Below are 15,433 nucleotides of genomic sequence, written 5' to 3' on the forward strand. Positions count from 1 at the left end.
TTTTTAAGACTGGTTTAGTACTTTGGTCCTTTAATAGCAAAATATTCAAGTCAATTTATTCATTAGAATTTCAGAAAAAGTAAGTGTTTTTCTAGTTCTTTCTGTTGTATATGATATGTATGGTATCCATCTTAAAAAGTAGAAAGAATGTAAAATAAACTAGGGCATCTAATATTTCTTCCCAAATTGATTGCTGCCCATCTTGCCATGGGTCTACTCTAGGTGGCTTACAACAATAAAAACAGAAAAATGAAAAGAAGTGTAAACATAAAAATAAAGTAAAACAATGAGAACACAGCAATATGAGAATAAAAGATGAGTGTGTAAGAAACAAGCTGCGAGGAGAGAGCTGGGTTTTTGCTATTAATCTAGTAGCCACTTCCAGTTATATTGTGATGAAGGTCTAAACAACACAATGAAATTACTGACATAGGGAAAATAATCCCAGAAATTATATTCTTGGAGGTGTTGAAATTGACCAAAGACTGTAAAACTGGTAATAACAGTAGTTTGTTGAAAGTTGGAAAGAAAACAATTTTTAAAAACTGTCTAGAAGCAGAGGTCACTAAGACCACCTATTTGTTTTTGAATTATACAAAAATCATTATTTTGTACACATGCAGAGAGATAAGAGCCTATTTGCACATCAATCGATTGATCTATTTACGAAGCAATATTTAACGTGTTCTCATTTGAGAACCTCAGTCAGTGAGGGAATACTAATAATAATTTGGATTTTTATCTTTTGCATTATGATTTACATCTACCTTGTACACTCAAGTTTATTTCCTCTTACTACAGAAATGTTGTTACAACTTATGACTCATTACAAAAGATATAACTGAAGGTCGACAGTGATTTAGGGTCATCTAAAATAAAAATATTATTTTGAGTCAGCTTACGTGTATAATAAAAATTAAAGATGTTAATAAATCTAAAGAAACATCAGAAGAGTATCAGAAACATATGATTATAAAGGCCATTCATATTGCAATGATTTTGCACGAATTGTATTAAGCCCACTGAATTATTCATTAGATTTTGGAATATGAATATTTCATATATTAAAGACCATAATGTAAAATTCTGAGAAAAAGTGCTTGCTTCCTTTTAGCTATTCTTATTTTTTGCGTATATTTTTCAGAGAATATCAGAGTTTCCCATGGGTCCTGCCAAGATACACTCTAAGTAAACATATAAGTTGTGAGTTGCTAGTTTCATTTATTTCATAAACAAAAAATTAAATATGTAGCGCTTCCAGTAATTGGTAAAGTACATTTCAGACACTACATGAAAGGATTATGGGCTAGCCTGCCATGGCAAAATGGCTCAACTTTGTCATTTCTGAGCTTTTACTAGCATGAACTCTATTCCATGAACAATATTCCCATTGTGGTTCTCTTCTAACAGGTCTGCCCTTTGATGTGGCCAAAATACTGAATACTTTGTTCTTCATTCATTCTGTTGCAGGCTCCCTTGTGCATTTGGGATTGCTGCGGTGGTGCATGACCCACTTGGGTTTCAGCTCATTATTCAGATGGATAAATGGCCTGGAATTCTGTCATAAAATTACCTAATAGAAAAAAGAACACCTGCTTTTTTCAGCAATGGAAAACACCAGGCAGAAAAGAGTGAGACACAAATGAATGAGCACGGTGCCTATTTAGTGAGTCTCTGCCTAGAATAAAGCCTAGTGTTTTGAATCCAAGTTTAAAGCATAAAGTTTGAATGAGTGATTCAGAAAAGACCATTATTTTGGATTATCAAGAGAGGCTTTTGAACATGGAAATTTATTTTTATCACGTTTTTTTATTAATCAAAGTTTACATGAGCTTGATTGATAATGTAATCATTAATAGTTTATTATTCATTCTGTTCATTATTCATTTCATTTATTCTCTCCTTTTCATTTTAATTTAATAATTTAAATTAAAATGAAAGAAACAGAAGCTAATATTTTTAAGATTTATGTTGTTTGTTAAATGAAATAACTTGTTCTAATTATCTCTTTAATTGAACTGATTGAATGAGTGAAGTGATTAAATTTTCACATTAACACATTCTGTGTTGACATAACCATAAAATGAATAAAACAAGCACTAAACATTGCAGTTATTTTTTCTGGCTTCTTTTAAACATCAGCAGGATACATATAAAGCTTTGGTCACATTCTCTGTGTAAAGATATGCAAAAATCTAGAAACCCAAAAGAGGGCAAATTCTTTTTCATAAAAACCTATTTTGGGGAGACTCATGGTATCCTAAGACAATTTTATTATTCTAATTTTTTTTCTTAAAACTGAACTAGTTTCAGATTTGTTTCAAGACAGAAACCATAGAAAAAGTTTCTTGCAGCAAAAAACAGTTTGACAGGTGGACCATTATCTAGGGAGATGATGGTCTACCCTTTACTGTATGTATTCAAATAGCTGGATACTTTACACCAGCTTTCTGCACTGTACAGGGAATTGAACTTAATGCTTGAACAGTCTCTTCCATCTCTATGATTCTACAATGGGGAACTCCCTGAAACTTCTCTGCTTTGCCAACAATAATGTGGAAAAAAATCTAAATCTAAAATACCATTTTATTTTATTTCTCAAATGCAAGAGATTATTAAATCCATCAATCTATGAATAGACTGGGATGTTTTGGTACAAAAAAAGGATCTTGTGAACAACAATACTATACCAAGAAAACCTTTCTTAGAATGACTGTGGGCACTCAGTCATAGTCACAGAAGTATGAAGTTTATTTTTTGTATCTATGGTTCTGATTTATAAGATTTAAGACAGTGGGTTTTTTTGTGAAATGAATGAGAAATATTTTAGATTTTAGATACCTTATTTTTCTTCAGTATAAATTTAAAACTGCTCTAGGAATGTTAAACTGTCTGAAATGTTTTAAAATATTCTGGAAATAAATAGGTTCTATTAAAAATAAATTAATGTTTTCAGTTCTGGGATCCTTGTGCACAGCTATGGGTTATCTGAATATATATATATCCATGCATTAAGATCAGGTGGGCAGGCGGGGTAGAGTCATCTCCTTTGTTAATTATTTCTTTGTTAACTTATTACTGCCAATCTTCATCTGTAAGTGCCCCATCAGGTGTAGGTTTAATGTGATTGATTCCAAATGTTTCACCTTCTCAAAATTAGATTATATGATTTATCACCTTTATCACAGAGTTTATTAGGAATTTCCTGGTACACTGCCATTTTGACCTGTTAACATAACCCAGCAAAAGGGATTGTATGAAGTTCTTTCCAAAGGCAAAACGTCATTCCATAAGCATAAAGAAGTTTTGTGAAGTCACCATTTCTCTTATGCTGCTGCAATATTACATACCTAATCTCATAAAAAGCAGGCCTAAAATTTATGATCTCCCAGTTTCTAGCCTGGAGTTGTAACCACTACACCAAACTGGCTCCTTAATACACGGCAACTTAGGGTAGCAATATATTTATTTTTAAAAAGGTATTTTTAAGTAGGAAGAGCTATTCATTTTAAGACCAGTTTAAAGAGCAACAAAGGAACACTTACATCGTCCAGTAAATATCAGGATAGCAGACTATCCCAAGTGGGCACACAGCTCGATTAACCATCCTGCACAGATGGTGATATATATTTTTATTCATGTCATAGTAATTTATTTCAAATCTACAGTCATGCATGCAGGTTAATTTATAAACATTTTATGCAAAATTGCAATTCCCCCCCTCAAATTACTTTTCATCTGTCGGAGAACTGCAGTTCTCTGAGAATATCAAAGTGACGCACTAACAGGCCATTAGAGTTACAATATGAAGCAGACTTTGAATACACATAAGAATGGTTCTGTCACATTATCAGTCTATTTAATCTAGTAATTCAGATGCTAGCAGGAATCAAGAGATTATGGGAATCACAGGTCTCTGCTCACTGATTAAATACTGCCTTCTGGATTAAAGTCATACATGAAGTTTGGAGTATAAATTGAAAAATATTACCCTGTTTAAAATAACTCAGAAAACTAAGTTATATTATTAGAAGTATCAACCATCAATCTAAAAAGTCTTTGAGTTTCTATCACTATTCTAATCTAAAGTCTGAAACTGGAATAATTTATCTTCATGCTATATAACAGTCAACAGTCCAATGAACAAAAATGTGAAATTACATGCACAGTTCTCTGCACAACTTATTTTAAGAAAACGATATTAAACCCGTCACTTTGATGGACAAGGAAAGCTAAGGCAAGGTCTTCATTCTATTCTGATGAAGAATAATTGTAGAATGTGGAAAAGTTTTATCTGAATGTAATCATCCAACCTTACAAAAAATGTTACAGTATACAATAAAAGGATCAGAATATTGTACCTTCAGAGAAACAATCACAGGTTGCAATCTTAAGGTGGTTTACCTAGGTTTAAATCAAATGAATTCAAGGGGACTTAATGAGTAAAATCACACAGCTAGAAAATCAACCTTAGAAGGGAATTTCCAAGTTACATAAAATACTGAAAACACAAATCGCATAATCAAACTGTATCTGGTAGTTACCTTCAGCACTGTCTTATTGCAATAAAAGCTTTAATGAGCTAGATAACCTACAACAGAATTTCTACCATCAATGTAGATATCATATTGTAGAGATCAAGCAAAGTATAATCTTTCAAAATATAGTATTTTATGTATTATCAATTTTCATGTATAACATAGCCCAGGTATTGTTCATTTATTCCTGCTTGTTTTCTGTATGTGCTTCATTGTATTCTAAATTGTGCTGACCAAGGAAAATGTTTGTTACTTTGTGTTGTTCCAAGAGACAGAGAAAGACTAGCTAAGAATTTGCAACTTACAAAAGTGCACTTCCACCCCCTTTTCTCTTGGATTGTAAAAGTATCTTTTGCCTTTTGCTGAGGCTCAGCTTGAAGAAGTAACAAGTTTCTGGGTTAATTGCCAGCTATTGAACTATTGTGTATTCAGGCTTAGAGATGTAGAAATGTAACTGAGCTAGAATAGATAAGGAAATTCAAAGGAACTCTTTAGATGCGCAGGAACTTTGTAATGTGTATGTTATAAAAAGCAGAACTTTTCTGATTAGGTTGTTCTCTCAATCTCAGAGCAGTGCGTGCATGTGACAAGAGACTGAGACACCCAGTTTATTCCTTTAGCCATACGCTAAATAAATAAATATTCCTTTGATCAAAAGAATAAACCTGTGTTCATATCAGCTGCCTCGTGCCTCATTGGGATTTATTAGGATTCTGAGCTGAAAAACCTTACAGTATTGTTTAATATAATGTAATATAATTTCAATTTATAATTTAATATAATTTACAATGGAATATGTATCTTTCACCATTTTTCCTTGCCCTCAGTGCATAGATATCTTTTCATAAGGAAATTTATTACAGATATCATAAATCTACATATAATTTTCCTGCTGAAAATATTCTTAAATAAATCTAAATCTAACATCACCTTTTTACAGCAAACTCATTACAGTAAAATTACCTAGATTGTAGCTTTAAGTTCCTAAGTTGTTTTAAAAAGATACTACAGAAACAAAAACTTTGGATCAGTTGATTTTATGCAAGTATATTTTCTTATACTTTATGCTACCTCAAATTTTCCTGTGTACCATGTTTCCCTGAAAATAAGACCTGGTCTTTTTTTGCCTCCAAAAAAGGCACCAGGTCTTATTTTCAGGGGTGTCTTTTCCACTCACCTTATGGCAGCGGCACAGACAGCCTTGCTCAGCTGGCCCAATTCTTCTACGGCCGAAGGAGCAGCTTCATTCTGCAACTGAGAATGGAGCTCTGGCCTGCATTTTGCGGTCAGAGGCCTTTCCAGAAGCCTCTGCAGCCAACAACTGAGCCAGCTTGGTTCTCGGCTGCAAAGGTCTTCTGGAAAGGCCTCTGACTGGGAAATGCAGGCCAGAGCTCCATTCTCAGCTGCAAAATGAAGCTGCTCCTTCTGCCGCAGAAGAAGTGGGCAGGCGAGGCAAGTGTCAATCCATGGGAGGCCTGGCTGCAATGGTAAGCTCCACCACCCCACCCCTGCCCTAGCTTGATTTTTAGGTGTGGGCCTCGCCCCAAAACTAGGGCTTATTTTGTGGGGTAGGGCTTATATTAGGCCCATCCCCAAAATCAAGCTAGGGCTTATTTTGGGGGTAGGTTTTACTTTTGAGGAAACATGGTATATTCCAAGATACTCAGGAAAGAAAATGTATACATTATTTGTATGACATCAGAAACACATTTTCAGACTTGATAGACAACTAATAATGCAACTTTATATTAAAGAAAATTTTCATTTCAAAAATGATAGTCTTGGTTAGGTGGTGGGGTAGGAATAAATATCCCTACCTCATTTTTTTTCTCCAGATTTGCTATAAGCATACTAGAAAACTATTAGTCCCAAACTTGAGCATTAAAAGCATTTCATATGAAATGTCAATTCAGAATTTAGATAATATCCAAATTTGATACAGTAATTGTTTTTCTAACTTTATATTGATTTAAAAGACTATATACATAATAAATCAAACACATTAGTCCTAAACATTTTTCCAGATGTCTCATGTTATAATATTTCTTTAGCGTGCTAGAAATGGGTCCTAATTTATGGATCAAGCAAAGTTCTCCTTCCCTTCACAACATAATGTTGTCAGAATTCTGAACTGCTTGTAAAGGAATTGGCAACTAGGCAACTAGATCACTTATCTACCCCGATCACTCCAGTGTGTTATGAATTATTTTCCACAGGACAGGAAATATCTAAATGCAATATTTCATGGAGGTAGAAACAAGTTATGGAGGAAGTCTAAATTTGTAATAATTTGAGCCAAATGCAGAAAATAATTAATAGCACAGATTTAGAACCTGGTTGGAGCTATCAAGATACTTTATAAATATATTGTATCTAATCCCAGAAAATAAACAATAATAAATAAACTTCACATGGATGGAATTAGTAGGAATTGTCATAACTGCACTTAGATTAAATCAAGGTAAACTGTATGAACAATTAAGACAAAGGTTAAGACAAATTATGGGAGCTATTACATATCCTGTTAAAGAAAAAAATCTCAGAGAAGAATTTATTTCATTCAAACTATACTGACCAGCTTATTGGAACAGATTTTAGCCAGAATAAATGTAATCAAATCATAAAGGCATCCAACTTTATTTAGTGATTAAAAGTAGATTGCCTAACAAAGAAAAAAATTATGTGATGGAATTTTAAGTGCCTTTAAAAAATGTTCCAAATAATGTAATTTTAAATTATTTTTCCGTAATTATTATTTATACGGATGCTAAATAGCAATATCTAAGAAAACAATTCTTCACATTGTCATTACATAATTTACTGCATACTAGAGTGTATATAATAATATTGCAGTAAGTGAAGAATTAATAAGTAAAAAGAACTCCTAATAGTCCCCTATTAGGACAATCAATTGAAGTTACATTCTCTAGCTTTCACTTATTTTAACACTTAACATTTATGCAGAACTAACTTTGTTTTAATACATTTAACAGAAGTTTTGTTTCTTAGTAGAAAGCAAAATTCTTTTCGACTCTATTATACTGCACTATTTGGCTGTAGGAGACAGCCTTATTGCTATTACTACTATTATTGTCAGCTATCCAAAATCATTCTGGTCTTGGGCCACACAAAATCCAATCAATTAAAGGTAACTGCATGTACCTGATCTTGAGATTTCTTTTTCTTCTTTTTCTTGCCCCAGCATCCAGAACTTTCAGCATCTTTCCCATTGGCATCACCACAAAGTAAGCCATCAAGTTCATCAGTCCCCATTTGCTGTCCCTGAGATGTTTCTGCAGCAAGTCTATATGAGAGGTTCCTTAAAATGCACACACAGTTTTCAACGGTCTAAAAGAAGAAGCAAAAATAAATTAGAATACATTTAGAATGCTCATATTCATCAGAAAAGTTATCATTCTTTATATCCTTGTGCTGACTGAAAAACGCTATCACGGCACAGGATACTTTTTCTATCAAAGAAAGAGGACACTTTTATTCCATCAAAGGTTTCTTCTATGTATGTGCATACTTTCAAATATGCAGCTTGCTGTATGAAAATTATACTCACCTCAGTGAAGAATTTAAATAAAGCAAGTTATATTTCTCTGAGAGAACAAAGTCTTTGTCTAGATGTAACAGGAATGTGAATGTTGAAAGAGAACAAAACCAAAGGTAAAATATGTTAAATAGGTTTCACATATGGAGTTCAAAAAAAATGGGAAAAAAGGAATACCCCCCATGTGTATTGTAAATGGATTATCCATCGAACGCCGATTATTATCCCTCTGGTGAAAATAATAGATCTGCAATTTAAATTGTGTTCAGGATTGATGGAAATATCACATAAGAGTCTCAGGGAATCCATGCTGAAATGTAGTAAACTTGGTAGCAAATCTAACAACTTAAAAACATTTTACTTTTCATTTAAAACAATTTGTGATTTAATTTAAAATGATTAGGTGTTAGAACAATCTTATGAAGGATTATAGGGCATTTCAATTTTAAGAATTGAAAAAAAAAGACAAATAAACTACAAGTGTTATCTTGCTTAATATAAAATACCATAGAAGCATTTGATTCTCTCCTCTGCACCTCATTAAAACTGCCTTTAGGAAACCACAGATGATTTCCTGAAGTCTCTATTAGGATTTCCTGAAATAATCCACATCTACACTTAAATTTGGCAGAATTAGCCCTGCAGGGTCTGATTCCTGCCTCCTATAATCTCCTCATGGTGCTGCTTACAGGTTTCTATTTTTTAATACTCTTACTATCCTTGAAGTAAGGATCAGCTAATCAGGTAAGAACCTATGACTCCTATATAGGAAATTCTGCAGAAATAATAATAAATAAATCTCACCTTCCTAGTTGTAAGAATAGACAGGAAGTTTAGAGCATAATGTCTGTGAAGATTCTCAATTAGCCAGCTAAAGTTGTCGGAAGTCATGACAACTGGACTTATTTTTCTTATTAGTTTGAGATGTTTTGCTGTTCATCCAAAGAGCTCCATCAGTTAGAGCACGTTAGTTAGACAGCAAGTTGTTGGAATGTACCAGTTCCTCCTGTACCAACTTCAGGGGTTTCCTCCCCAAAGTGTGTTTGCAATATGTCAATGAAGATTGTCAGTCAGCCAGTCAGAAACCCTATACCATTTCAGACAAATGGCTGGCCAGTCTCTTAAAAGCTTTCAGTGTTGGAGCATTCAGAGGCAGTGGAGGCAGGATGCTCCACTGATTAATTGTTCTGTCAGGAAATTTCTCCTTAGTTCTAGGTTGCTTCTCTCTTTAATTAGTTTCCATCCCTTGCTTCTTGTCTTGGTGCTTTGGAGAATAGCTTGACTCCCTCTTCTTTGTGACAACCGCTGAGATATTGGAACACTGCTATCATGTCATCCCTAGTCCTTCTTTTCATTTAGACTAGACATACTCAATTCTAGCAACTGTTCTTTATATGTTTTAGCCTCTTGTCCCCTAATCATCTTTGTTGCTCTTCTTTGTACTCAACATCTTTTTTCCATCGTGATGACCAAAACTGATGCAGTATTCCAAGTGTGGCCTTACCAAGGCATTATAAAGTGGTATTAACACTTCACATGATCTTGATTCTATCTGTTAATGCAGCCTAGCAGTGTGTTGGCTTTTTTGGCAGCTGCAGCACACTGCTAGTTCATATTTAAGTGATTGTCCAGTAGGACTCTTGAGATCCCTCTCACAGTTACTACTGTTGAGCAAGGTAACACCTATATTGTACCTGTGCATTTGGTTTTTCTTGCCTAAATGTAGATCTTTACTTTTTTCACCATTGAATTTCATTTTGTTAGATAGCACCCAATGTTCAAGACTGTCAAGTTCCTTCTGTGTGTTAAGCCTATCTTCTGGAGTGTTGGCTATTCCTGCCAGCTTGGTGTTGTCTGCAAAGTTCATGAGCTCCCCATCTATCCCCTCATCCAAATCTTTGATAAAGATGTTGAAGAGCACTGGGCCCAGAACAGAGCCCTGGGGCACCCCACTGCACATTTCCCTCCATGTAGATGCAGTTCCATTGAGGACCACATGCTGAGTATGGCCAGCTACAAATCTATCTGGTGGTGATGCTGTCTAACCCACATTTTTCTATCTTCTCAAGTCGTAGTTGTGGTCTACTTTATCAAATGCCTTACTGAAGTCCAAGTAAATTATATCCACAGCATTCCTCTGGTCCACTAATTTTGTCACTTGGTCAAAGAATGCAATAAGATTTGTCTGGCATGATCTGTTTTTGACAAACCCATGTTGGCTTTTAGTAATGGCTTTATTTGCCTATAGGTGTTCGTTGATTCGTTGTTTGATTATCTTTTCCAAGATCTTCCCAACTATTGAGGTCAGGCTGATAGGTCTATAGTTTCTTGGATCTTTTTTTCTCCATTTTTTAAGGTTATCTTAATAAGTGCATTGCTAATTGGTTGTCAATTGCATTCATTCCATTTTGTATTAGATATGTCAAATATTTAAATAAACGGTGATAAAATTTTCTCTTTGCCCTAACATTACATCAGACAAAATATTTCAAACTGAAATCAGTCTTCAATCAAGTGTCTTGGTTCTGACAGAAACGAAATGAGCATGACTGCAGCCATTTTCCTTCTCATTCTAGGTTGCCATCAAGACTGAAAAATTCGTGTTTGTGGTGGTGCCACAGAAACCTAACTACAGCTGCAACATCAGCCACTTTAAACCCCTCCAAACCACACAATAAGCAAACTGACACCCACTATAAAAACATGGCACCACCACAAACACGAAGCCGAACAAAAGCAGCACAACTCACCAGCTCAGGTCTAAGGCTGGCAGCTGAGACCAGCCCATCCACTCAAAACACACCCCCAACCAATCAGAACACACCCACCATTCAAAACACACTCCCACCCAATCAGAACACACTTACTCCCCCACCCAATCAGAGCACACCTCCACCCACAGAACACACCCCCTCTGGCAGTTTAAAAAAGAGGAACAAACAGCCACATGCTTCTCCCAGAAGAAGGAAGCAGAAGCCACCAACCTGATGATGACGGATGGGATTCCGTCGAAACGTCGCCCCTACACCTTTAGTTCTACGCGGGGAAAAACCCGAATAACCAAAGATCCACATACGAACACCCGTGAAAACCTCAGAAAACACACACACACAAACACACACACACACACACACACACATACATATATATATGGAATTATAATTTAGCTCTGCCAATTAAGAATGAAAGTTTTGTTTAGCATTCCTTTGCATTATATACAAATGCTGAGAAGCAGCTACTCAGCACCTGTTGAGCTTTTCAGATGTTGGAAAAAAACAGAGTAGTTTTGTGTATCTTTGATGGAGAAGAGTAGCAGACATTAAGATGATTACTGATTGTATGAAATTTTATTTGTCAGAATAATTGATGTGCTTGAAAATTAGATTATGTTATATAATCCTCCATCAGTTAGTAAGCAGTAAAAAAATCATCTGCCAGGTTATCATGCTTTAGATAGATGCTTCTAATTTTATTAGCTATAAAAAAATTAAATCACTAGCTGTGGATTAAAGCTTCTTGAATTACTTTGCCAAATAGAAAGACATCAACTTGCTTTAAAATTGCACTGTTTGAAGTTGTTTTATTCAACAAAATCCATTTCTTTTCTTTCTTTCTGTGGCACTAAGAATGGAAATTTTTAGGAGTTCCTAAAATTCGGGACGCGGTGGCTCAGTGGGTTAGGACACTGAGCTTGTCGATCAGAAGATTGGCAGTTTGGCGGGTCGAATCCCGAGTGCCGCGTAACAGAGTGAGCACCTGTTACTCGTTCCAGCTTCTGCCAACCTAGCAGTTCGAAAGCACGTAAAAATGCAAATAGAAAAATAGGGACCACTACGGTGGGAAGGTAACAGCGTTCTGTGCGCCTTTGGCGTCTAGTCATGCCGGCCACATGACCACGGAGACGTCCTCGGACAAGCGCTGGCTCTTCGGCTTTGTAACGGAGATGAGCACCGGCCCCTAGAGTCAGAAACGACTAGCACGCATGTGCGGGGGAACCTTTACCTTTAAAATTCTGCAGAGGTATAAGAGTTGCACCATGAGATGTGCTCTTATTGGAATGCAAAGTGCACATTTATTGCACTTTTTAATCACTTAATAACAATATCTGCAGTGAAGAAAAATGCTTTGCTTTTCAGCTCACTAAATCTAGAGTAAGGATGCTAACAATCTGTTCTCAAATCTTATCAGAATATACAGTATTTGTAGAATATTCAAAGAGAGAGATATATTTGTTCACTGTGATCTCCTTGATTTGCATTCATACATTCAATAATGTACAAACTTGTTCCTCAAGCCCCTTAAGTACAGAAATAAAATCAAGGGCAAAGATTATTGGAATATAGCAAACTAAAGAAAGTCTAAACTGATTAGTCTTAAGAATAGACTATACAATATGCTTCCACTTATTGCTCAACAAATTATAGAAAGAATGATGATCTGTCTTTCAGATGCACTGAATACAACTGCTATCATTTCCACCTACTTATTTATAAAATGAATTTGAGAAAATGTTTTATTTATTTAATTAATTAATATGCTGCCAATCTCACTGTGACTCTGACAGATGAATTAACAAATACATATGAAGCAGTACAAGGCTTTATTTAAGTATCTCAAAATCTAGCTGTTAACAACACAAGAAAATGCATTTTGCATGCCATATAATATAATATAATATAATATAATATAATATAATATAATATAATATAATATAATATAATAATATAATATAATATAATATAATATAATATAATATAATATAATATAATATAATATAATATAATATAATATAATATAATGTAATAAAGGTAAAGGTAAAGGTTCCCCCGCACATGTGTGCTAGTCGTTTCCGACTCTAGGGGCCGGTGCTCATCTCCGTTTCAAAGCCGAAGAGCCAGCGCTTGTCCGAGGACGTCTCCATGGTCATGTGGCCGGCATGACTAGACGCCAAAGGCGCACGGAACGCTGTTACCTTCCCACCGGAGTGGTCCCTATTTTTCTACTTGCATTTTTACGTGCTTTCGAACTGCTAGGTTGGCAGAAGCTGGGACGAGTAACAGGCGCTCACTCTGCTACGCGGCACTCAGGATTCGACCCGCCAAACTGCCGACCTTCCGATCGACAAGTTCAGCATCCTAACCCTCTGAGCCACCACGTCCCTTAATATAATGTAATATAATGTAATATAATGTAATATAATGCAATATAATGTAATATAATGTAATAATGTATGGAGAAACAAGCCTTGAATAGTTGGGAATCAATTTTTTTTGTACAATTTCTGCAATAGTTAGAGCTATGAAGCAAAGAGGGCAGGAGCCAGGATTTGTTTCATCTTGGGAAGAGTTTGGGAGTTATTATTTGGTTGCTCATGTTTTTCCTATTTCAAAATGGTGGTAGTTAATTGTGAGATTGAGAGTGCAAAAATAAATAAATAAATCTAGGGTAGAGTAACTGAACAAACCTTGCTATCAATTTCACTGCTTCCTAGAGCAGACTGAATCACATAAAGCAATGCATCAGTAAGTCCATCACATTCTCTCATTCTTCTCCGAGCTTCTTCTCCAGCCGAGCTGACATTCCTGGAAGCAAATAACAATGATGACTCTTTGCTCAATTTTATTTTTATTTCATATAAATCTATTTTATAGCATGGGTCCCTTTGAAGCAACCTCATTCACCATACAGATAGCTTGAGAGTGTAACATTCAGACTTCTAGATACAGCAGTCCCAAAACATTTGTGGTCTAATTTCTGAAATAGTCCAACATGATCTTTTTCAAAACTCTTTGAAATTCTAATAGTATTAGAACATTGTGAATCTGAGAAAACTTTAAAATTCACAAAGTAACTTTAGGGAGGCAAGATGTCATTTCTGATTTAAAAACTTTGTAATTCTTACATTTAAATTAATTATTTCCTATAAAAAAATAAAGCAATAAAATACATAAAAATAATGGAAGCTAATATATATTTTTTTCATTTTACAATAAAAAAACTGTACCTTGGTAGAAGTAATGGAAAAAAATATTGAGATTAAAAATGGTTTTGCATTCAGAATTTCAAAACCCTTCAATTTGGTGTTATTTCGTTACCAAAAATGTATTGTTGTATATCAAAACATGAATAAAAATTAATCTGCAAGAAATTTTGGTTTCTTCATGATAGTGCTATTGTCATTCTACAATTTTCATCCTGATAACCATTTATTTGCTATGCCAATTGCATACTGGAACCAGAAGTGAATGATTACATTCTATTCTCATTGTTGCAGAGGGTTTGTATGTTATCTGCCTGGATGGCAGCATGGAAGATTTGCCACATCTTTCCTTCCTAAGCCATGTCAATCGCCATAAAGTCGTAACGCAGCACTGGATGGTAAATGTAAAAAGGTTCAATTGGTTGAAAGACTTTGCCTCGGTGATTCCAGAAAGGCAGAAACTACAGAATGTGTCCTTCATTGCTCCCTTTATGGAGATATCCAAATCAGATTTATACTTTCTGTGACTAGTAGATATCCTGATTGCCTAGATTCAGCTTATACCCAGATGCTACTTATAAATGAAGTACCTTTTATTATAGTGCATGTGGCTAGGTTTTGTACAATAACACAGAATATTGATGGATCAATATCCTGTAATATATTCCTGTAACTGTAATTCATTTAAATTTTAGCTATTACTACTTCACTATTAATAATTTTATTTTGTTGTAATTTTAGGTATTTAGTGCTTACATTATAATTTAATATACTTATTTATTATAATTTAATATGGATTTTATATATCAGATGCTACTTAGGTTATTTTACAAGTGTATTTTAACTGTCTTAATTTTTATTCATTTATTATCTATACTGGTCTTTGACCACAATAAATTGAATAAAATTGAACTGAAGTGAGATACCTTCCCATATTTATTCCAGCACATTATTTTAAATGACTTTATAGTCATTTTTCTTTTTGTTAAGGGCATTCTGTGGGACTTTCAATGAACAAGTTACAGTTACAATTATTCAGAAAGATGGATTTAGCTACCCTAGAAGACTTATTACTGGACACGCATTTTAGCTTCCCCACTTCAGAATTCAACTGTACTGTAGTAACTCAAGAGTTGTTATCTGATCCCACAGAAGTCATAGCAGGTATTAGGATGTCAGTTGGTATAGGGATCCATTTCTATGAATGGTGCAATATCTACACAGAAAATACTATCATATATATTATTTGGACAAATTTACCCATGAAAAGCTTAAAGCCATTTTAAAAATAGCATCCAAACTTGGGTTGTTGGGGATTCTTGGGTAAACTGGGTTTATTGTTATAGATGGCTCTATAAT

The 15,433-nt window shown here is 34.6% G+C and overlaps 1 protein-coding gene across 1 annotated transcript in view; it reads right to left on the reverse strand.

Moving 5' to 3' along the window:
• The window catches only part of CTNND2 (catenin delta 2), a gene marked incomplete at its 5' end in the record, with an annotated part of 448,616 nt that overhangs the window by 74,347 nt on the left and 358,836 nt on the right, over positions 1 to 15,433 (reverse strand). Inside the window, 2 exons of the mRNA XM_083360640.1 lie at positions 7,701 to 7,886; positions 13,559 to 13,676. Of these exons, the coding sequence (XP_083216766.1) occupies positions 7,701 to 7,886; positions 13,559 to 13,676 (304 nt within the window). The remainder of the gene's footprint in view (positions 1 to 7,700; positions 7,887 to 13,558; positions 13,677 to 15,433) is intronic.

This window comes from Vipera ursinii (assembly GCF_947247035.1).
Source record: "Vipera ursinii genome assembly, chromosome: 3".
NCBI lineage: Eukaryota > Metazoa > Chordata > Lepidosauria > Squamata > Viperidae > Vipera > Vipera ursinii.